The 22,990-nt window shown below is 40.5% G+C and overlaps 4 protein-coding genes across 6 annotated transcripts; 1 reads left to right on the forward strand and 3 right to left on the reverse strand.

Moving 5' to 3' along the window:
- Window positions 1–898: 898 nt before the first annotated feature.
- On the reverse strand, window positions 899–4,050 carry LOC103975974 (NAC domain-containing protein 73). Its single transcript, XM_009391134.3, has 3 exons — window positions 3,600–4,050; window positions 3,155–3,350; window positions 899–1,706 (listed from the first exon to the last, which is right to left on the reverse strand). Exons 1-3 carry the CDS (start codon window positions 3,681–3,683, stop codon window positions 1,129–1,131), a joined length of 858 nt encoding a protein of 285 aa, XP_009389409.2. The 5' UTR covers window positions 3,684–4,050; the 3' UTR covers window positions 899–1,128.
- A 1,699-nt stretch (window positions 4,051–5,749) lies between these two features.
- LOC135631732 (dihydroorotase, mitochondrial-like) lies at window positions 5,750–14,722 on the reverse strand. 3 transcript variants are annotated; one of them, XM_065139547.1, is made up of 10 exons: window positions 13,266–14,722; window positions 12,493–13,162; window positions 12,259–12,383; window positions 8,854–9,029; window positions 8,577–8,758; window positions 7,783–7,919; window positions 7,354–7,519; window positions 6,984–7,100; window positions 6,330–6,490; window positions 5,750–6,221 (listed from the first exon to the last, which is right to left on the reverse strand). In XM_065139547.1, exons 4-10 carry the CDS (start codon window positions 8,934–8,936, stop codon window positions 6,027–6,029), a joined length of 1,041 nt encoding a protein of 346 aa, XP_064995619.1. In that variant the 5' UTR covers window positions 8,937–9,029; window positions 12,259–12,383; window positions 12,493–13,162; window positions 13,266–14,722; the 3' UTR covers window positions 5,750–6,026. The 3 variants fall into 3 exon arrangements, with proteins under 3 accessions (XP_064995619.1, XP_064995618.1, XP_064995617.1); XM_065139546.1 differs by lacking the exons at window positions 12,259–12,383; window positions 12,493–13,162; window positions 13,266–14,722 and having other exon boundaries at window positions 5,750–5,881; window positions 5,980–6,221; window positions 8,854–9,200; XM_065139545.1 differs by lacking the exons at window positions 12,259–12,383; window positions 12,493–13,162; window positions 13,266–14,722 and having other exon boundaries at window positions 8,854–9,199.
- A 3-nt stretch (window positions 14,723–14,725) lies between these two features.
- On the forward strand, window positions 14,726–18,403 carry LOC135631566 (potassium channel KAT3-like). Its single transcript, XM_065139297.1, has 11 exons — window positions 14,726–14,895; window positions 14,985–15,200; window positions 15,274–15,429; window positions 15,503–15,560; window positions 15,639–15,956; window positions 16,422–16,661; window positions 16,750–16,848; window positions 16,950–16,982; window positions 17,062–17,247; window positions 17,348–18,092; window positions 18,291–18,403. The coding sequence occupies exons 1-11, from the start codon at window positions 14,726–14,728 to the stop codon at window positions 18,401–18,403; spliced, it is 2,334 nt and encodes a 777-aa protein (XP_064995369.1).
- A 3,974-nt stretch (window positions 18,404–22,377) lies between these two features.
- LOC135631567 (cyclic dof factor 4-like) lies at window positions 22,378–22,737 on the reverse strand. The gene has a single exon (XM_065139298.1). It carries the CDS (start codon window positions 22,735–22,737, stop codon window positions 22,378–22,380), a length of 360 nt encoding a protein of 119 aa, XP_064995370.1.
- Window positions 22,738–22,990: the final 253 nt, after the last annotated feature.

Here is a 22,990-nt window from a genome sequence, read left to right on the forward strand (position 1 = left end):
CTCGTCTTGTGTGCGTGTCTGTATCGTGCCACCATCATTTCTGTGTGTGTTGGTGAGTGTGTGTGCGTGCCTGTTTTCCATTTTACCATGCGTTTGTGGTACGTGTGAGCCATCTGTCCTATTTGGAGTCATGAGATACACATGGATTTGTTGGAAATTAGATGTGATAAAGTAAGTAAATGATTGTCTACCATCTGCTTCTGACGCCATGAAGGAACTTATGACATCTTCTTCTTTATTATGGGTCCACATCCATAAGAGTTGCTCGATAGCACTTGATTTGCTCTTCGTTCTGCTTTCTTGTTTCATATTATTCCTCGATTCATAGTTCTTGCTTCTTGGCTTCTTCTCGATGACGCGGACAGCGACATGTATTGTATTTTATGGCTTATGCAACCCAATAATCAAAAAGTTATATGTTATGGCACGACAGATGGATCCAAGACTTGTTAAATAAGCTTCGCATATTTTAATGACAAATCCACCCACGCAAATCACAAGATTTCAATTGTCATGTAGCTTTTTCCTTTAATGAAATATTCGCCTATTCATTATGGGGGTTCGACATGTGATGTGGTGTGTCACGTTGATCGAAATATTCTTCCAAGTATTTTAGTGTACGTGTCGATCACATCACATATTCTGCCGAAGATAGGAGGACCAAAGGCTCCTAACGAACGTACGTCAGTCGGATCGTAACCAAGTCGAACTGATCGCCTGCCACCGGCATGGATACTGCTGCTTCGCAAAGTTCTGTGATATCTATCTTTGCATAAGCTGGAGAAATCTCATACGGTAATCATCAAATCATGGTTACGAAAGAAGAAGAAGAAGAAGAAGAAGTAGAAGAAGAAGCAAAAGAGAACACTACTGATCCTCCTTGTGAATAAAGCATGCATACGCGCCACCAAAGGTTGGCCACCGTCATTTTTATTCAATGGGTTTCAGCTGAACAACTTTGTCGGATGAATCGAATCTACATAGCCCTGAATTGTTAAGTTCTGTCGTGCTAACTGTGAAGTTTCCACATCATCATCACAGAATGCGCGGTTGAATGGATGGATCTACATGGAGTCTTCCATCTCCTAAAATTAATCGAGGACGAATCTTCGTCTACTCCACTCGTGTTCAGGAAAGGAAGGGAGGAGGAGCCCCGGTGGCATGCATGGTGGGAAAGCTTGGAAATAGATGGGGCGAGCTAACTCGGTCTTGGCCACCTTGGGTGTAGGCCATCAGCGACGGCGTGTAATAGCCACCGCCGTTTCCATCCCTCACCGCATTGCCATCGTCGTCCTCGTTGTCCTCCTCGTCCTCATCCTCGTCCGCCACCAGACCCTTGAGTTTGGTCTGAAATGTCTCCTTCAGAGCCGAGCCACACTGCCGAGGCTGCGTCTGGAAGAAGATCTTGGACACCACCAGCTCTCCGTCCTTCTCTTCTTCGTCGAAGCCCAAGTGGTACTGATGCATTATCCAGTTTGTCTTCTCGGGCTTCCGCTGCTTGCCGTAGTTGGTGTAGAGAACGAGGATCTTCTTGTACCCCTTCAGATCACCACCTGCGAACACCGGCCTCGTCTTCCCGGTCTTATGCCACCGCGTCTCGCTTCCATGCACGTCGGTGTGCACCTTTCGCCTCTTCCTCGTCCCCGTCGTGTATGCTCTGGAAGGGCGATGGAAGAAGTGTCGAACCAGCCCATCGCTTCGCACGCCTGGATATCATCGCAGGAAGAGAAATGCCATGATACGACGATGGACAAAGCTGAGCACAATAATTCATGCATAGCAACTTTCACTCTTGAAAATATATGTTATTTAATCGACCAGTAAGGATAAATTCCTTTTTAAATGATAAGTAAAGAAGACGAAAATTTGAACTTTCAAGTGAGTGTGAAGTTACAACTACAACGTCAAGTCAGTCTTATGTTGCTTAGAGGCTACACTACGAAAAATTCATTATGCTTTAGTATAGCCTTTTCTTAATTTTTTAGAATACCAATAAATATTTTATGAAGTTTCAAATTGTTGGGGGAAAATATTATTAGCATTCTTGTCAATCCAACAAAGTTCTGATCCGTATGCATAGAGTAGTCCGAGATGGAAAGCACTTCCTTTAGAAATGAAAACATCGTGCTCTTAAGGTGTTACTTGTACAAAGACCGAAGTCGGAAGAGGCTTTCCGAGCTGATCTCTCCGACACTCAAATTAGTCTTAAGGTTAACTTTTGTAACCTCACATAAGTTAACCTTAGGACTAACTTGAGCATCGATGGGATCGACTCGGGAAGTGTCTCCCGACTTCGATCTTTGTATAGATAATACCTCATAAGCACGATGTTTTCATCTCGGAAAAAAGGTTCTTTCCATCTTGATGACTCTGTACATATGGATCAAGGCTATATTTTCCCTTAACACAAACTATACTTTGCCTTCTCTTAGTCTATACAATTGCAAAGTATACACGAAGACATAAAATTTTCATACCTGTTGCCAATTTTTTGACTTAGTTGGATAACAATAAATAGAATCTGAAAACTGCAGTCAAATAGAAACAAGATCTTTTCTTGCACCTCATGAGAGAGAGAGAGAGAGAGAGAGAGAGAGAGAGAGCAGACCAAGTGACTCTCAGTAGAAAATACGTATATGTGGACTTGACTGACGTTTATTTTGATTCATGACGATGACAAAAATGGACTTGTATTGTTGGCTCTATTGGATAGTCTAATAAAGCCACAAAAATGTATATTTGTTGTAGTCATCTACTAAAATAAATGTCATCGACCAACATGATTAACAACAGTGGTAAATTGTCAATCGAGACACAAAGATGAGTATTTCTTTGAGTAGCAAAAATCATGATATACTACTAATTAAGATTCTTCTTGGATGTAGGAAGTTTCAGAGCGTTCCTTCATGTGCAAAACACAAAGCATAAATGACTTGTGTGCTCTGGTCGAGCAACGATGATAATTGTGAGGCGGCAATTTTATGACGCAAAACCTACGTTGATGTTAATGCATGCAACCCTACGTACATGAACACCGTTAGATTATGCTGCGAAGCCATGTACGTATGCTATCGGGCGCAAGAATCATGTCATAGATGGATGGTCTCAAGAGATGGAGGAGGGCGATCAAAGAATCGATCCATGATTCAATTACCAGGGAGCTTCTCGGGGTGTGTGTAGCAGATGCCGTCTTCTCCTTCGATCGTAGGGATGAAGTCGTCGATGAGGGGGTGAAGCCTCTGGGGATCTGACCTCGCCTTGCCCTCCAAGTGTTGGAGCAGCTCTTGGTCGGTGGGATCAAACTTGACGCCTGCAGGCAACCCGAGAAAGTCTTGCATGGAGGGAGCAACCTGAATACATCGATTCATAGATTTCATGATCGTGTTAGGTCTTCCCCTACACAACAACTTCTGGCATTTGCCTTCGACATGAGATGAAGAAGGTGACACGTAAACTTTGTTCGTATGATCTAACCATGCACCTGTTTCTTGGTAGAAATTACGGAATAATCTTTAACTTGTAGAGAGAGAGAGAGAAAGAGAGAGAGAGAGAGAGAGAGAGAGAGAGAGAGAGAGAGAGAGAGAGAGAGAGAGAGAGACCTGGCGTTGATACTGAATGGGATAGCCGCAGGAGGGGCATGTCCGAATCGTGTTCTCGTGTGACTTCTTGCTGATGGAAACCATGGCAGAGAACTCGTGGTGTCCGACGCTAAGCGATGGTTGTCTTGTTCTCCATCACCTCCTCTCCTGTGTTTCTCTTATCCAGATCAATAGGAACGATAACCAGAGGCGCCGAGGAAGAGGAAAGAGGAGAGAGAAGAAAAAAGGGGGGGAAAAATGGAAAAGGAAAAGAAGAAAGAAGCTTGTCCCTCTTAAAGCTATTGGAGCTCTCGTCCCCCCCCCCGCCCCCCACCTCAGTCTCTCCTTGAGATCGAAGAGAAGGAATAGAATTGTCCTCGACTTTTGTTCATCACCCAAGTGCAGCAAAGGAGAAGAGAAGACGGACCCTCCAATGGTCTCTCTGCTGCTTCCTCCGGACAACAAAGGGGAAAAGGAAAAGACAAAAAAAAACAAGTGTATTTGTAGAGATAGAGGGAGAGATGCCTCAGCAAGCAAGCTTAGGTTGCTTGTCCCTTAAGCTTCACCTTGCTATATATGCTTATCACTCGCATGTTTATCCTCAACAGGATGATAAAGAAAAGAAAATAGAGAATAACAAGGCATACATCTCTCCAACTGCTACTCAATAAGCCTTTGGCTGAACCCCACAGAGAAGATGGCGAGAAAATAGAAGGAAGAAAGTTATAGGACAAAAGGAGCGATTGGGTTGAGTGGCGATGGGGCAACCTGATTCGCATGAGACGTCTCACCTCCCTGACTGGGATAGTTAGACAGAGAGAGGCGGAGGTCGAAGGTGATCATCATCTCCTTTTAGCTCCGAGGTCAACCTAGAGTGCCTTCCAAGCCATATACCGAGCACTTACCCATTTGCATTATCCACTATCTCTCCCTCTCTCACCATCTTCCTGATCTCCCTCTTCAACCAAAGCACGCATTACGTACTGTGCAGCATAAATGTGATATTTCTACCGACCAGAAACTACATACACATTGCATCATATCTGCAGTACCAACGTGATTCTTCTCTCTCTCTCTCTCTCTCTCTTCAATGAAAACACACATTCGCGTTTTCTGCAGTAACGCATTCGAGAGTTAATGCTGTAAATGCATGGGATCGGAAAGCATAAGGTGAGGTGAATCAGAGTCGACGTGATCTCTGCGTAGATGAACATGGGAGCGGGCAACAATGAGGGTGCGGTGAATCCTGGAGATTCTGGGGGCGTAAAGGAGGCGTGAAGGATACTATTAATGTCCGAAAGCAGGAGGTGAGGTGGGTCTTCTTGTCTGTGGAGTCTCGTGGTTGCGATTGGTGGAATGACTGTTGTGGCTTGGAGACAAAGCTATCCATCCCACCCATCCATCCATCCATCCTCCTATGTTTGTTAGCCCTTTCGAAGGTAAGGCTGCAACAGATGAGGCTAATATTAGCTTGCTGTGGGCTCTTTGGACCTCGGACCTTTGGAGAGAACACGCTTGAAACATCAAAGCTTTCCTGGAGAGAGAAGCATGCATGAACAGTGAGGGATGTCACATATCTCTCTGTCTACCTCCACATTAATGAATATATATATATATATATTTGAAAGCATGGCATGATTCTTGTTTACATTCGATGTAAGATTATGTGTGTTATAATTATCTTTTCTTTTGTTTCATTCAAAAGCTCAGTAAATTATAGTTTCAATTAAACAATGTACAAGATGCTAAAATATGAACTCCAGACTTATCGAATGTGAATAATATACTAAGATAATCTCCATAGAGACCACAAATTGCAATGTTGATATTTGATTTGATGTTATATTTATATCGTCAAAGATTTGTGATTTATTTTTCTTTATTTCTAATTCAAGAAAGCCAAAAAAATTACTCGAGGGGTGCATGACATTATTACGATCTGCTTCTTGTATTATCCATTAAATATTATGATTCGAATCCATGTGTAAGCATCATATATGCCTACATAATCATTGTTGTAGCATCCATTTCATCATTAGACCAGATCGATTAGCTTCAACATCAAGAGACAACAGCCAAATTATATGCTTTTGGAATGGGGAAACCTTATCGAATCAATCTCTTTACTGTTCCCTATAAGATGAAATAACAACGAAAATACAAAAAAAAAAGAAAAAAAAGGTTTTTGCTCACGCATATCATTTCATATTTGTTGAAAGAACTTGGGACATAATAATTCGTGCTTACAAGTTTCTCTCGGAAATAATAAAGGAAGTGGGGGTCATTTGCGGAGCACTAATGATCTACAAATAAGATAAAACGTAGGTGCGTGAGAGTTAAACCCACAAGGTTTCGACAGAGTACTGTGAGTATTACTGAAATCATCTAAAAAAATACTTGCCCAAAATGCCTCTTCGATTAGTGAGAAAGGAGAGAAATCACTAGGGATCAGTTGTCGGACGGAAACCATTCAAGAGTCTTGCCTGCAAACATAGGCACTATTTCTCCGGATGTGTATGGATACGAGTCAGGTACTTTCCAGGGACTCTTCCTCAATTTGACCTTTGAAGTGTTTCGTGGGAGTCCATAGAAATCAGGGCCATTGAAGCTTGTAAAGGCCTCCAGTTTGTCAAGTGCACCAGCCTGATCGGAAAAAAAAAAATCAAGAGAATTGATTAGAACAACTTAATGAATAATAATCACATAAATGGTTATGTATTCAGGTTTAGAACCGGAAATTTCCGACATAACCTGCTCAAATACTTTAGCGTAAAGGGATAACGCAACAGGAGCATTGTATATTCCCGCACATCCACAAGGACATTCTTTCTTTTGTCTCTCGTGTGGAGCACTATCGGTACCAAGAAAATAACGATTGCTACCTCTTGTTACAGCTGATACGATAGCTTGTCCTACAGAAGAAGACAAATAGAAGTGATACTATCAGCATAAATTAAAACTTCAGCAAACTAATGAATTGACCAGTTAAACTATCTTAATTCCTATACAAACTAGACTATGGTCAAAACTAGAAACGCGACAAACCTGAGAAAAACCACTGTGGAATAAAAGGAAATAAACCAAATGGCGATGTTATCATGTTTCTAAGCACTAAATCTTTTAAATAAGCACTAGAATGACTCCTTTAAGTTATGATAAAATCTGTAAAATGAAAAATATGCTTATGTAGTAGTATATAAAAAGGAGTCACTAAGGACAACAAACCAAAAACATCCATATATTAATTTTGGTAAGTTGTTCCTAAGCAAGAGCATCAATATTTAGGTTGCCAGTCATTGCATGTGATTCCTGACTTTCCACAAGTGTTATAAACAGTTGAAGTATTCCATAGTAAATGCAAGAAAATTTTTTTTTTCTGTTGGCAAAGGGAGCAGTTGCACGTACTATGAATCTCTCGTTTTAGTACTGGAAGGCAGTAATTGTGAGGCTGTAGTCCACCTTGAAATAAGGAATTTCTGTTCAGAAGAAGGTGCTGTGGCGTGACAGTGGCAGCAACAGAACCTAATAACGAAAATATATGAAAATATATAATAAAGATAAAAGGAAGCTCAGTGCACGAGATTTCAACAATGTGCGGGATAAAGAGGGTCCATGCAGTCTTCCTCCAGGTAGAGAATTGTTTTGTTGGTCTGAACCCTTGACACCCATGAAGCATAAAAATACAACCACACCATAGTGCAAAGGCTCATCCTTACTGAATTATAGAAACATGAAAAAAAGGAAGAAGAAAAAAATAATTCATTCTGAAGACTACCTTCATTGCATGATTCAATAAATTTAACTGCGTCCATCGTGGTAATATGTTCCATTACAACTTTCAGATGAGGAAGCTTTATTAGTAGTGGTGATAAAATAGTCTCAATGAAGACCCTTTCTCTGTCAAATATATCAATATTCGGATCTGTCACTTCCCCATGCACCTGTTATAAGTTTTACATGAAGAAATCAGCCTCAAGATTACACCCTCGATAATAAGGCAATAAGTAAAAAAGAAGGAAATCTTTAGTGTACAAAATATTATTTACAGTAAAGTTAATTAAAGAATTTTTTGATCAACTAGACATTTCCTCAGAAGAAACTTAAGTAATAATTCCTTTTAGAAAATTTCTCTAATACATAGTTATTTTACTGAGTAAAACTCAGAGTATGGTAAACCAATAAGAAGGAATCAACTAACACATACCAACAGTGGCATATTATGTTTTGCCATTTCTTCTAGGACAGGCAAACACTTCCCAAAAATATCAGTGACTCCATCTTGAGAATTGGTAGTTGCTCCAGCAGGATATAATTTTACAGCAAATACCACTCCACTTTTTCCTGAAAGCTAAAATCAGCAAAAAATGGAAAGAAGAGCTAGTAACAGGAAACTGGATCAGAGCCAAACTTTTAGTGAGCCATCAGTTCCCTTTATTATAAGGAAGAACATAGAGCATATTAAGTAGCTTGAGAAAAAAACAGAGAGAGATAGAACATGTAGTACGGAAAAAGTTCAAATGGAAGTATTTTTTTCTAATTCTTTCTAAAAATAAGTCTTATTGAGCGCATGTTTTCTTGAGTAGTTGAACACAAGGTAGTGTATGTGCAAAATGCAGAAGCACATGCATTCACAAGCACATATTAAAAAAAAAATCAAAGTAATTAGTATAAATAAGAAATATGGTGATGAACAAATGTGAAAGAATGATAGGTAGAAATATATTAAAACAAAACAAAAGAATCTTACGGATTCCATTTATACTGAGTTAAGAACTTTTTCTGTGATAAGGTGTGGAAGTGAGTCAAATTTATGTTATCATGGACACCAAGATGGTACTAGTAGTTGAAACAACACTACTAATAACAAGAAAATACAAACTAAACCATGCATGCGATCGTCTATTTTATTCTAAGTGGTTTATTCAGAGAGAGAAACCAAACAATTTGGCATAGAACCCAAAAAAAGAAGAAGAAGAAGAAGAAAAAAAAGGAGCTCACTGGCAAGATTAATCTCTTCGGGGCTGGTGTTGTCTGTGAGGTACAGGGTCATGAGGGGATCGAATCGACTGTCGGGTGGCAGAGCCTTTAAGATGGATTGGCGGTACGCCACCGCTGCAGCGGTGGTGGTTATGGGGGGCTTCAAGTTGGGCATCACGATCGCCCTTCCAAAATGCCTTGCGCTGCGTCGTCATCATCACGAATCACCCATCAAATTCCCCCTTTCTTTGTCCGTCGTAATCGAGAAGAAGAGGAGATCGAGAGGCCTATCACCTACCTGTGGGAGACGACGGCGCGGAGAAGGTCGCCCTCGCGCAGGTGGAGGTGCCAGTCGTCGGGCCGCGTCAATGAGAGCTCCATCCTCGACCCGGCCGATCTCACCACCAGGCGACGCCTGCTTCCCTTGTCGGGACGGAGAGGGATCCAAGCACGGGTGGCAACGTAGTAGCCGACCTGCATCGAACTCGACCAGTATTCACAGGTAGCGCAAAGCGAAGCCTACCGATCGACCTCCTCCTTTTAACGGACCAGATCGACGGCTTCGATTAACTGGGCTGACTAGTGGGCCATTGATCCGGACCATGACCAATGCTGGCCCAAAATGGCACTGAAATGGGGGCTTTACGGGCCGGATTAAAAGGCTCTTGTAGCAACTCATGAGAAATTTTATCGATTTTATTCCATAATTTTATTATTTTATCCCTAATGTACAATTAATATTTTATTTTTTTTATAAAATTAACGATATAAATATCACGATTTCATTAAAAAAATAAAGTATTTATTATAAATTAAATGTAATATTATTTATTATGATTATCTTATTTTTATTAATCTAAACAATATATATTGCATTTTTTTGTATTTATATTATAATAGTATTTTAAACCGATTTAAATTAATAGGTCGAATTGATTTGAAAATTAGTGGGTTGATTGAATCCGATTCAATTGGAAGGAAAAGAGGAGAGAAAATGCCTCTCAAACTCATTGAGAGTATTTTTTATCCTGTTGAAAATAGCACTCTGCCTTGTGGGAAAAACCCAAAATTGATGACTTTTATAGGGAATTTACCCAATATCTAATCTGCATTACATCTCATTGATATAACATAGAAGTAATTTTAAGTAACGAATTTTTGGCTTGGCACTTGACATTTCCAACCTATGCCCATGCATAATTAGACATGGATCTTCGGGTTATTTGGGCTAGAGAGAACACTAAGCCCAACCATACATAACTGGACATGGTGTGGATGTCTCCAATACGACAGCTTAAGATAAGCTGCAGTGTGTCAAACCCACTCTACTCAAGCCGAGACAGGACCAAGAATACTTGCATGTGCAAATATGAAAAGGAACATTGTGGTTTTTAGTGTTGTAATTAGAGAGATTATTTTCATAGTTTTAAACCATGATGATTACTTAAATCTAAAAGGAATGATTTGATTATGACATCAAGGTGCAGTTTTTGAGTTGGGCATGAATAGATGTCTAAGATCCAGACATGAACTCTGCATGTAGCACAGGTACATAATTAGCCTATCTACCGGCCAAATATTTATGAACAAAGATCAACCTTATTCATGGACTTTATTCTAGTACTAGACAAAAGTGAACAGACACATGCCACTAAGTCTGCTTGGAAGAAGGGGAAAAAGCAAAAAAAATCGGAAGGTCAACCAAAATCTCAAGACTTCCATCTTCTTCTCCTAGCTTGAGATGGATGTCAGGTGAGACACCACAATGAGATGTGAATCCCACAAACCCTGCTCTTTCCATTCTTGGATGCCATTTTCCCTGCAATCTGACAGAACCACACAAGGGCAGGCAATCCAACGTGAAATGCAAAGGGGGACAGCACAATCGAGTGTTGGTTGGTGCCATCAAAGTAGGACTGCACTCTTAGCTGCTAGAATCTGAAATCCATCCTTCCCTCTTCATTTCCAAGGTATTCTTGGACACTCGAGTGCAGCATGGAAATGAATGTGACTATGGGTAGAAGAAGGATTAGGATCCGATTGATTTGATCCCACAAACAAACAATTGGATGCGTCAATGGACTCCTCACTAAGAAATCGATGGGCTCTAGGCACACAGGAGATGTGTTGGGGCACGGAACGACTAAAGTCACGGGCATTCCAAAGGGCGAGAAGAGCCGGAGTCGTGATTCACAAACAGATAAGAATTAGATACCCGGGCGGAAGCCATCCATTCGGGCAGGGCAAAATGGCTGCAATCGTATCTTATCTAATGGAACTCCATTGCGAGCACTATGAAGGAAGGGGGGAAGCTTCGTAGATGCTGTCCCAGGTGCCTTGTTATCGTGAACCGATGCTGTCCCAAGGTGTCGCCGGTTTGAGTTGGGCAACGAAATAACTTTTTATGATGCTTAGAAACGACACATGGCTTTTTCTTCCAAGTGTCTCGACTTGGTGCCGAGTTTTACCGGTCGTTATAGTTCTGTCAACTTAACTCGAACATGTACGCAATCGACGAGTAAAATCTACAAGGTTCATGTCCCATATCCAGAACCGATCCAATTCGATATCAGCTTTCCAGAGAGAAAGATCAGTAGATATTCCCACTTCAAAAGTCTGCCTAATTGTGGGCAAGGCAGGTCAAAAAAAAGAAAAAAAAAATTGATTCACATAATTATTACTATGTACCCTAAAGACAATATCTGTGTTTATTTAAAGAAAGAGGAATAATGTGAGTGGAAACAAAGATCTGAGAATCCACCAATGCAAATGAGCAAATTGGCCACTAAAAGAAGAGAGCGCCTGGCGCTCAAATCAGCAGCTCTATCGGATTCGCCCTAACGATCATGACCCGTGGCTGTAGCTTAACTACAAAATATGCCTGAGAAAGCAACGGAAGACGTGGAGAATCCATTCTCTCAAAGCTATAGCGGTGAGGAACACATGATGGTGATTGGCCATATTGACGACCTTATCACAGTAGATAGGGTATCTGCAGATTTTGTTTTAGACGTATCCAAATCTAACTATTAAATTATTGCCTTTTTCCTGCTCCATGGGAAGAATGGCTTACTTTCCTTCCTACATTTGACTCTGCCCTGTAAAGGACTGACATGGATATATAATTTCCCACTATATCCATCCTGAAACCAAACCCAATATCAGTTTTAAAATGGGTTGGATAAATGCAGGTAGGTACCTACAGAAAAAAAAAAACCAAAAAAAAATCACCTGTTATTATCTAAAGAACAATCGATAAAAAGCATGTCTCAAATTTGAGGAGCACGTATCCTAATTCGACCTAAGTGGGTCAGTGGGTATTGGGAAATAAACTTTCTTCCCATCCCTTATCCAAGGCTACAACAATCTCTCGATGTTGCCGACCCATCATAACAATGCTGCCACGCAACCTAAGTGGCTGCATTTGCTATTTTTGTGTCACTCAGATTAGGAATTCTTAGGTAGACCAAAAGTATTTAGCAACACATCTCAAGGTATTTCGCTACAATTGGATGGTCCACCGATAACATGGTGGATCTAGTTCATCAAAAACCTATATATAACATGAAAGCTACTTGGATGGATCAAATCACATGCAAGGAGTTTTTCTCGGTACTGGTCAGATAGTCAGGTTTGCGAAAGGTGACATTATTCTTGAAATTTAGTCTGACAAAGCAGCATGGAAAAAAGAGGAAGGAATTACCTGACAGGTTAGGCTTGTGAGAGGACCATGCAAGATGAGTCTTTAAAGAGGGATCTTTGCTACAGGTGTCAGACCTGAGAACGAATTTGATGCTACAAGAACTGTTGATTAACAGTAATATAATCCTGCCAAGAAAAATACTGTTGGTTAGTAGTAGTGATATTTCCACATTAGTTTCTTATAGGTATTGCGTAAACATGATGTTAACAGTAAATCACTATGTAAGCATCTTACTATATTCCAATAGAAAGGTGAAGAAAAGTTTCAATTGTAGCATATCCTTCACAACTCATGAGACTAACAATTTGCATCATCCATGAGGGAGAGTCGATAACCATGAACCAGTCCTTTAGAGATCAGCATAATCATGTAATCACCAAGCTTTATGCCCAAGTTTGCAAGAGGACCATTGGAATTAGAAGGACTCAGAGAGGTGGAAGCCTTCCTTGCTGGACCACTTTGCACTCTCAGCCTTACCAGTCAGATTTCACTTGGAATTTTGAGACATGGAAGAGGGACAATGATCAAAGTTCTGGCATCCTTTACTGTCAGATGTAAAGACCAAAATGCTTCAGTTGCATAGATACCAACTAAATATTTGATTATGGCCCGTAACTTCGATTGATAATTTGAGAACATAAAAGAGTGTTCTGTGATCCATCACTTCTACCAAATGCATTGCACAGGTTTCTTATATCATCATATTCCTGATGATGCTGACAGAAGCTAGTCACCAAAATGTGAATGATAGACATGGGAGTATGGTGAAGGTTTATAATCTTGTTGCAGGACAACCCATAGAGTTAGGTAGTCCCAACTGCAAGCAGCTGCAATTTCAGGTACCACCACTTAAACAGGAGACTGAATCTGCTTCACATATCTAAACTTGGACTATGCATGCCATCTACAATTACCAATAAGGTAAATTTTGGTTAGCATCATATTTGTCTCACATATAAAAAGAAAATATAGACAGACACAGTAAAATATGTTGAATGCTAACCTACATTTCTTTATAGGTTCTTCACGACAAATGAACAGTAGCAAAAGATCTGATGGAAAATCGGGCTGATATATAGATGGTAGTACCTTTCAAATTTTCCTTTTTCACTTTGAGAGACCATGAGATGGGATGTGAGAGGTGGTAAGGTAAGCCAACCATAAACTGGAAAAGATCCAAAATTGATGGCACAGAGCATCTAAAAGATCAGGAACTTACACTAATAAGTGATGGAGGTTTAGCTAAAGGACCATCAACCAATAAGTGGATCAGGTTCTGTGGCATTTTAAAATAGATCTTTTCTTTTAGCTTCTTGGATTCTCCAATCAAGGAGAAGACAGTATGGAAAGGAACTATTCACATAATACAGGACTAATGCTCCATCCAACCCTGACAATGAAAACAAATTGATGTTTTTCATGTCCTTAACCTGTAGAGTGGTACTCAAGTTATATTTCCAAATGCTGTTTCCCGTGGACTTATTTGATAACTTTAACATTCTCACCAACAGGCTTTGTGGCCAAGATGCAACTTCCCATTCTTCCTAGGCATCAATCACCATACATGGCACCCACCAGGAAACCACAAAGTTTGGCACCCATACTGTATTCGGTATCATCCAACCTTCATCATGGACTCTCATCTTCCCAAGGACAAATCAAATGCTGTATTGATTTATGATGCATTTCACAGGATCATGAGGGTTATCACTCAGTCATGTCATTTGCCCTCAGAATGCAATGTCATTCTACTAATGAAATTCACATGGTTGTGGAAAAAACTAACAGAACTTCACCAGGAAGAGAGAAAATGAGGTCTTTCTGGTCTTAAGCCATCTTTTGGCTATGACCATCCACAGGATCATATAACTAGCTCTACAGAATTTCGTGGTCACATTCACAGACCAGACATGCATTATCCCAGAAGTGGTGCCTGAACACAGACATCTAAGGGCATAATTCTGGGAACCCACAAACAGTTCACTGTTTACAGTAGGCCCTCACCCCTCAAAAGGTCGATATTCATATCCTGAAATTAGTTCCAAAGTAACCTAACAAACAGGACCTAGTTCTTATGGTTCACTTGTTTTATCTATGGCCACCTCTAACCAATATTTTACGTGGGCCTGGAAACAAATCCATCCACCATAGATGTGTAAACCACCACATACCTCGTAAGTTGGCTAAAACTTCTGCCCATTGTTTCCAGAAAATTAATGTTCTGACTTCTTCAACTCAATCTGCAGTATTTCCCACTCCTAATGATTAGATCCAAGTAAAATCCTTTATTATGTCTTTTCCTTCTAGTGAACTTTTCCTCATCCAATCCTTCCTATGCATTGACCAAGCAGCCCACTTGATCAAGGACATCAGTCAGACAGCAACCTTCACTACCCTATATATATTAGACCTCTCTCGAGTCCCATTACCACTGAATATCAGATCACAAAGGCATCATAGTGCAACCATGTTGTGCTCTTGTATGAACTGCTTACAGCACTTTGGCAACGATAGTTTCCAATTGGAAAGTGGAGGATACAGCATGCACAATGACCTTTTGCCATCACTGGGAGCAACAATAAACCATACAATCAAGCTCAGGAAGCACATTGTTTCACCATACGATCCTCGTTACAGGTATACTGACTCATCGGTCTCCCTGTATTCTCACAATTATATTTTGAACAAACAGCATGTTTATTTTCTTCTCACCAACCACTTTTCAGGCTATGGGAGAAATTCTTGATAGTCCTGGTTCTCTACTCTGCCTGGATCTGCCCATTTGAATTTGCATTTCGGCGATACTTGCCAAGCACAATCTTTCTTGTGGATAACATCATCAATAGCTTTTTTGCAATTGACATAGTACTCACCTTCTTTGTTGCTTTTGTTGACCATAAATCATATCTTCTTGTTGATGAACCAAAGAGAATAGCAGTCAGGTTAGGATTTGTGAATCTTGTACAACACAAAAACTTAAAAGCTGCTTGGGCTTAACAGAATCTGACTTCACAGGTATCTGTCCACTTGGTTCATCTTTGATGCATGTTCAACATTTCCCTTTCAAACAATCAGCTTCTTATTCAATGGACATAGTAAAAGCCTCGGCTTCAAACTTCTCAGTGTGCTTAGACTGTGGCGTCTACATCGTGTCAATTCCCTGTTTGCTAGGTCTGTATCTTCTATCATTTCATAGTATACATTTTACCAGAACAGGACTGATTTCCTAATTTTCTTTCCACAGACTTGAGAAAGATATTCGGTTCAATTATTTCTGGACACGGTGCACAAAGCTTTTCTCTGTAAGCCCAGCATTTTGTTCATTGTTTTGCTTCAAGCAGCTGCACAAGTATTCCTACCATAACATTTTTGTACTTCAGGTAACTCTTTTCGCAGTCCACTGCTCTGGATGCTTCAACTATATGATTGCTGATAGATATCCCGACCCGGAAAGAACCTGGATAGGTGCAGTGATACCAAACTTTATGGAACATAACCTGTGGGTTAGATATGTAACAGCAATATACTGGTCAATTACAACACTAACGACTACAGGTTATGGTGACTTACATGCTGAAAACACAAGAGAAATGGTATTTGGTATTTGCTACATGCTCTTTAATCTGGGGTTGACGTCTTACCTCATTGGAAATATGACGAACCTTGTTGTCCACGGGACCAGTCGCACGAAAAACTTTGTATGTCCTATCTCACAAGTTCTTTAAAGATCTCTTATTTTGCTGGCAGATAAACCTCATACCTGTTTATTTTATCAGAATAAGCAGTGGAAAAAGGAAAAAATCATAGCATGCACATCAACACTTACACAAGATTGTCAAAGGTCCAGATTCATAACATTTAATATGATGTTGGATCATCTGGTTGCATGGCTTTCTCAGTTGTCTAATTGTTGTGTACAACTTCAGAGTTCAGTCTTGCATTTTTTATTCAAATTTAAAAATATTTCTTCTTCTTAAATTTCATTTCATTAATAGAATTATCAAATGCATGATCAGAGGATCAAAAGAATATTTTATTTCATTGCTCCTAATAAAGGATCAAGAGAATTATTGAAACAGTTGAACAACAGTATACCCGACTAATTGATTAGAGAATTTTTGTCATTTTACATTCTGTTAATGAGTGTTTATTTTGATATTCAGCGGGACACCATTCAGGCTGCTTCTGAATTTGCGTCAAGAAATAAGCTACCAAAACATATGGAGGAACAGATGTTGTCTCACATATGCTTAAGATTCAAGACAGAGGGACTCAAACAGCAAGAGACTCTTGATGGCCTCCCAAAGGCCATCCGCTCAAGCATAGCCGAGTACCTATTCTTTCCTATTGTCCAAAAAGTATACCTTTTCCAAGGGTTTTCCTTTAATCTCATTTTCCAGCTGGTGAGGTTTAAAATATAAATGATCAATTACAACACTAAGCAGGTCAAATGCATGCAGCATGCTGATAAGACCATTGTGCAATTAATAGGTAACAGAAATGCAAGCTGAGTATTACCCACCAAAGGAAGATGTAATACTGCAGAATGAAGCCCCAGCATATCTATATATAATAGTATCAGGAGCAGTGGTTAGTAACTTCTCTCTTTTGCCTGTATTCTTGATTCACCCGCATAGTTGTTTCCAGCAATTTCACATTCATAACTATTTTCATTAGTATTTTTGTTGCAGGACATGCGAGCATCTGCAGATGGGGTTGAAAAGGTAAAGGCTTTTAATATGTGCATCAATAGCACACTAGCACGTTAACCATTGATAATTATTGTAATATCAAAATCTTCAGGTTCATGGAAGGTTGACTGCAGGGGAAATATTTGGGGAGATAGGAGTTCTATGTAACATGTCACAGCCATTCACCATAAGAACCACTGAGCTCACACAAATTCTCAGACTGAACAGGACAACACTCTTCAACATTATTCGACAAAGTAGACAGGATGCGACTATTGTCATGAATAATCTTTCCCAGGTATATAATTAAGATTCGACCAGTGCGCTTTTTATAGAGAAAATAATTTATCATTTTTGGCAAAATAGGAGCTTAAATTTCTCTCCATTTAATCTAACAGAATTTAAGGCTACATGAAAGTCTATACCCCGGAATACAGCAAAATGAACCTGGTGAACTTCTTAAAAGATGGCTCGAGAGAGATCCATGGAAGAGGAATGAGAACCATGCACCAGATGGAAATAATTATCAAGTCTGCAAGCTACACACACAGGAACTTATGGATAAATGTAAAAGTCCAGGCAACGCAGAAAAAAACAAGGACAATGGCACACCCAATGAATTTCCAATCGGTCAGGTCAATGCAAAATTAGACCATGCAGATCGGCACAGTGTTTTTCATACGTTTGCACAGGATGGATACAATATAACTGCCAATATTTTGCTCAAACAAGAAGCAACTATAGAAGAGGACAAAGATAACAGGTGGACCCAAAAAGGATTGGTTGAGAAACATGAAAATACAGGTAAATTTGAGTTTTCATCAAGTAATGGAAGTACAAGGAGACACACTGGAGAGCATGAAATAGAATTTGTTGAAATGAAAGCATCTGGCTATGAAAATGACTTTGAGAACCATGGCAGCAGAGAATGGAAACCCAGGATTGGGTATCCAAATATTAATGAATTGACGATAGCTTCTTGTTCACAAAGTGGAAGCCACAACTTCGAGAACAATATCATGAGACTAACAAGCAAAAGAGTGACCATCCACATGCATTCTCAAAAGGGAAATCCAGCAAGACAGCTAACTGCAAAGATGATAAACTTACCAGGAACCATGGAGGAACTCCTCAGAATTGGCAGTAAGTATTATTTGGACTGATTTACATGAAAGGTATAACCATAAAAGCTGCAAATGCTAATATAGATAGTATCCAAAATCAGTGTCAAGCTTAAACTGAAACACACAAATAACAAAGCATAAGAGTACCAGTTTCAGGAAGAAACATAAACTGTGAACCAGAAAGAATTCATGTGTCATATATTCCATTGTTGTGCAGGTGAGAAGTTTGTGGGACATCATCCTACAAAAGTGATCAACCAAGAGAATGCAGAAATTGATGACATTACCATAGTCCGTGATGGGGACCATTTGTATCTCCTAGAGATTTAAGAAAACTAGCAAGACTGTCAAAGAGGACATGGTCTAACTAGGATTCAAAGGTCAAGGAATACTTCCAATACACTTGAGTGTGTAGGTTTGAGCAATGTTTCTGAAAAATCAAAATTATGTAATGGTTTCTGACTAAATTAACTTTAGTTCTTTACTTCTACTAATTTAATGAATAGTTGCTAAGTACATGAGAGCTTGGTTCAAAAATATTCCTTGTGCCCATAAACCAATATAAATCACAAAAAAACATTTAATAAAATTTTAAAAATAATCTGAATTAGACAAATCACTTTTGGTTTCTTATCGAAAAAGATAATTTACTAAAATTGGCATTGCAGAGAAAATGGCACAAAAAAATTCACTTTTCCTTGAAGACATTCGAGAAGGTTGATCGACCAACTTTGCATTGTAGGACAACTGGACTGGAGCTCAATCGAATTACCAGGGCACACCAGGATACTCTGAACATCAAATTTACTAGAAAAGCTGATAAAAGAAGTGCTTCAGTACCATCAACAAAGTTAACGAGAATACACATAACAATGCAAAAAATATTCACCAAGGAGAAATTATTCACCATTTTTTATTGAGATGTTATATTGTCGCAAATGCCACGTGATCCCCACCAAGATCATCATGCATGCATCTGTTTGTTCACATAAAACATATAGATGAAGCCAACCACAGCACCACGCATTCAATAAACTTGATCATAAAACTTATAGCTACACACATCAATGGTACTTATACTGTCTTTAAAGAAATAATTATGATTTTGACTTGAGCATGCAGGAAAATTGATGATTGATAAGTAGAAATATACGCATACGGTCATATACAGATATAGATGCATCATAATTTGTTCAAATACAAATGCACAATACAAACATAACAATAACATATATAACTAGCCAAGGCAGCAAAAAAATCTAAGTAAAATAGTGAGACAACAAAAAAGACTGGCATAAAACATAAATGAGTTAACAAAAGAGATTAAAAATGATATAGAAGATCATGAGGTATCTACAATTAAAACGAACAAAAGAAAAAGAGAGAGAGGATGAGCCTATTGCTCCTACCTAAATCCGTTGCCTAATACTGTTGTCTCAAGCACATCAGACACATATTGGTCATCCACCAATTCAAGTACAGCATTCTGGCCCAAAGTTTCTCGATCGACTATTTTCTTAGAATACTAATGTCCTACAGCAGCGATCGGACGATCAATAACGAAACAGAGAACGTTCAACGACACTAGTTCCACGGCATCCGCGATAGCCAACCCTAACTCCAGACTTGCAGAGATCACCACATTTCGAGGGATTATTACGGTAAAGAAATATATCAAGAGGAGCTAGAAGACCAACTCATGAGGAGCTAAAAGACCTGGCTTAAAGAAATAAAGGAGGAAGGAAGACCAGGAAGCCACCACCTCGAGTCTTGGACGTCGGCGATCACCGCGAGCGTCGGACCAACTTCCGATGCGCTCGAATCCCGTTTGTTCCTCCGATGGGCTTATCTTATTGGGTAACGACGACATCGACTACCGGATGTTCCCCCATTTAATGGGCCTTTTGTGCCCATTAACATCTAAGGTTAATCAAATGGTTTCTACAAGTACCAAAATAGCATATTTGTCCCTACATATTTTAATATAGCATGCATATAGGTCCATAATATTAATTATCCTAATATTTTAGTTTGATACTGAAAATATATTTTATTTTCTTACCATTATAATAACGATGAGTATTTTAAAAGTACTTATCCAGCCAGTCTAATAACGTGTAACAATCAGCCTCATACATTTGACTTATATCTTAGATGTTGTCAAGTCACAAAAGGTTGGTGTCGAAAATGACTCGATTCAGCAATGGACATGAATAACTATATTATCGGATATGTCCGATGAAGATTCTCCGATATCTAAATTAATGTCCGGATGTGGAGAAATAATTGAATGGAGAATTAAATCATGGGAGCAGTTTAACGAGGGATCGCCCAAATCATCAAGCTATGGCACGTCGTGTCAGTTACGTGAGTCAAGCTGGCGAGGGGGTCCGGTCCGAATACGTGTCGTCGTTAGTCTTGCCAAAACTTAAATTTAAAATGATAAATTAAAATACATTTCAGAAATAAGAAACGGCACCATATTATTACTTACTGGTACAACGGCTATAACAAATGTCGTTTTGCTAGTTCTTTGTCATTGCACGCCACGTTCGCAGAACCTTTTAACGGCTACTCCACTCAACACGGCAGGCAGCGGGACCCACCCACGTGCCTTTGCCTGCGATCCGACGCTTTCGAATCTTTCCCTTTCCCAACGGCTCTCTCTTCTTCCTTCCCCCCCCCTTCTCCGCCTTCACCACCTCCCTCTCTCTCTACGTTGTATATATACACGCACACACATCCTCTACCTTTTCACATTCACCGCAGCTAAAACCAGCTTCTCGAGTTCGTTTCCCTTTGAGCCACTCCCTCACCGCTTGCTACCTGTGAGAAATGGAAGCCTCCATGAGACTTTCATTGAAGGTACCGCTGCTGCTGCTGCTGCTCCTACTCGCATCTGTTGCAGTCCACGCACAGGAGGCTCCGGCGCCTGCGCCGACCATGGAGAGCGGATCGGTCCCGGCAGGCCCCGGTCTCTGCGTGCTTGCTCTCTCTGCCGTGGCTTCTCTTGTCGCTGCCTTCGCGCACTGAGGGTCACTTTCTCGTGGCCCAGCATACCATATCTCTACCTTAATCCTAAGATGATTACAATGATGTGAGCTGGTTATATGATATATTACGTCTCTGTTGCATTGGGTGTTCGTATTGCCTTCTTGTTTAAGAACGAATTGATCCGTGGATGCTATTTGTCGGGCTGTAAATGGGTGCTATATATTTTATATCTTTTTGCATCTAATTGGAGAATCACAGATCTCAGTAGCTTTAATCCGAGTGTTTTTGAGGTATTATATCGTATATGGGAAAACATAATCACATTTAGTGCCAGCATTGTCCTGATCGTAGTGAAGAGGAGCAGCTAAATGATGACTGAACTCTTCTTTGACCATTCTTAGACAAACACCAACTTTTTTGTCATTTTGACCGGTGGTCAAAATCATTAATTAGAAGATGACAATGTGAAGGCACAAGCGCAAAACGTGTTCCTCCTAATTTGCACTGGATTTGGCAGAGTAGCTTTAGTGGGCTAAATTTTGAGATGCGCATGCCATTTTCCTGCGACTGTTCTCTCTCACACACACACAAAATCCAGAACATCATGGGGACATGCCATTTGCTGGTATCTGCTCTCCGCAGCACTGATATGTGGACATGATGATGACGAGACTTGCAAGCATCGGTTGGCAGCTGAGTAAAGGCTAAAACCAAGTGTATTGACCAAGGTAAGAAGCAGCACCCCTCCAACCATGTGAGAGCAGCAGGCTTGGTGGTGATGGTGATGTCCTTCCTTCCATGTACACTAATAATTTATCCTCATCATACAAGCCATACCTTCTTTGACTTTTCCCCTCCTGATAAGAACCAAATCATGTCGTAGATCCCAATGCTTCTCGGGCATCTTTCCTCCAACTACATGTTCATATTACATGGTAAGATGAGAACAAAGAACAGTTTGGTTTACCAGAGTTTTTTATAGTCTATACTTGCTGATCATTAGATGCAAGTGAATTCGAGTTTCGGATCATCCGAACCTTCTCCTAATCTGTGAAGCTGTTCTTGGACAGTCTCAAGAAAAATTCAACGAAGTTCTGAGCATAACAATCGAACACTTATCAAAATTTAGACCACGATCTCAGCCTGTACAGAACGACACTGGAAAGCAGAAGTTGAGAGAGTAAGACTTGTATGCCACTAATTAGCTGCACACAGATCCTTCCCCTATGTGCACCGCACACCGTAACTCAAGAACTGCAGCCGCGGAAGTCAACGGAGGCCGCGGTCAACCCTCGCCGGTGCCTCCCTTCTCAAGAGCCGCCGCCCTGCCGTCGCCCGGTCCAGGTGCTCCGCCGGTTAGTGGGGCATCCCCTACGGCGGCCGGCTCCGACGGGGACGTTCCGGAGGGCGCCCCCGGCGGTCCAGTAGCGATGGCAGGCCTTACAGAAGTGCCGCGGCTGGTTGACGTTGTAGTTGTTGAAGTAGCAAAACTTGGTCTTCTTGCTCTTGCACCTGGGGCATGGCAGCGCCTCCTCCGGCTCCACCGCCTCCACCACCCCGGCCGGCTCCGTCGCCGGCTGCGCCGCCTCCTCCTCCTTGCCTAGTCCGTCCCCCTTTAGGATCACCGTCCCGAAAAGTTTGAAGCTTGGTGCTTCCTCGTCTTCTGCCATGCTGAGATCGGAGAGAGACAGATGATGAGGACTCCCGATAGGTTGAGAGGGATAGGAGGCGCAAAGAGAGAGAGAGAGGTATATATAAGGGAGGTGGCAACAGAGGCTTCATTCTTTAGTGCTCTTTATCGTCATCTCATCCCAATGGATAGAAAGGCCAGCCAAAGAGAGCAAGAAAAGAAAGAAAAAGAAGGCTTGTCTGACAACAAGAAAAAAAAGGTCTTCCATTTTGGATGTTATCCATCTCCCGGAA

The sequence above is a fragment of the Musa acuminata genome, chromosome BXJ3-2 (genome assembly GCF_036884655.1).
Source record: "Musa acuminata AAA Group cultivar baxijiao chromosome BXJ3-2, Cavendish_Baxijiao_AAA, whole genome shotgun sequence".
NCBI classification, from domain to species: Eukaryota; Viridiplantae; Streptophyta; class Magnoliopsida; order Zingiberales; family Musaceae; genus Musa; species Musa acuminata.

Bases quoted from the DNA above. Each gene is read 5' to 3' on its own strand.
- LOC103975974 (XM_009391134.3), bottom strand. From the start codon at position 3,683: ATGGTTTCCATCAGCAAGAAGTCACACGAGAACACGATTCGGACATGC. The intron at 3,351-3,599 runs GTCTCTCTCTCT...CGATGTATTCAG, and splicing joins CCATTCAGTATCAACGCCAG to GTTGCTCCCTCCATGCAAGA. The intron at 1,707-3,154 runs GTAATTGAATCA...GATGATATCCAG, and splicing joins ACACCCCGAGAAGCTCCCTG to GCGTGCGAAGCGATGGGCTG.
- LOC135631732 (XM_065139546.1), bottom strand. From the start codon at position 9,035: ATGCAGGTCGGCTACTACGTTGCCACCCGTGCTTGGATCCCTCTCCGT. The intron at 7,920-8,576 runs GTGAGCTCCTTT...TTTAGCTTTCAG, and splicing joins CGAAGAGATTAATCTTGCCA to GAAAAAGTGGAGTGGTATTT. The intron at 7,520-7,782 runs GTATGTGTTAGT...AACTTATAACAG, and splicing joins AACATAATATGCCACTGTTG to GTGCATGGGGAAGTGACAGA.
- LOC135631566 (XM_065139297.1), top strand. From the start codon at position 14,726: ATGTTGTGCTCTTGTATGAACTGCTTACAGCACTTTGGCAACGATAGT. The intron at 16,662-16,749 runs GTGAGGTTTAAA...TGCAATTAATAG, and splicing joins TTAATCTCATTTTCCAGCTG to GTAACAGAAATGCAAGCTGA. The intron at 18,093-18,290 runs GTAAGTATTATT...ATTGTTGTGCAG, and splicing joins GGAACTCCTCAGAATTGGCA to GTGAGAAGTTTGTGGGACAT.
- LOC135631567 (XM_065139298.1), bottom strand. From the start codon at position 22,737: ATGGCAGAAGACGAGGAAGCACCAAGCTTCAAACTTTTCGGGACGGTG.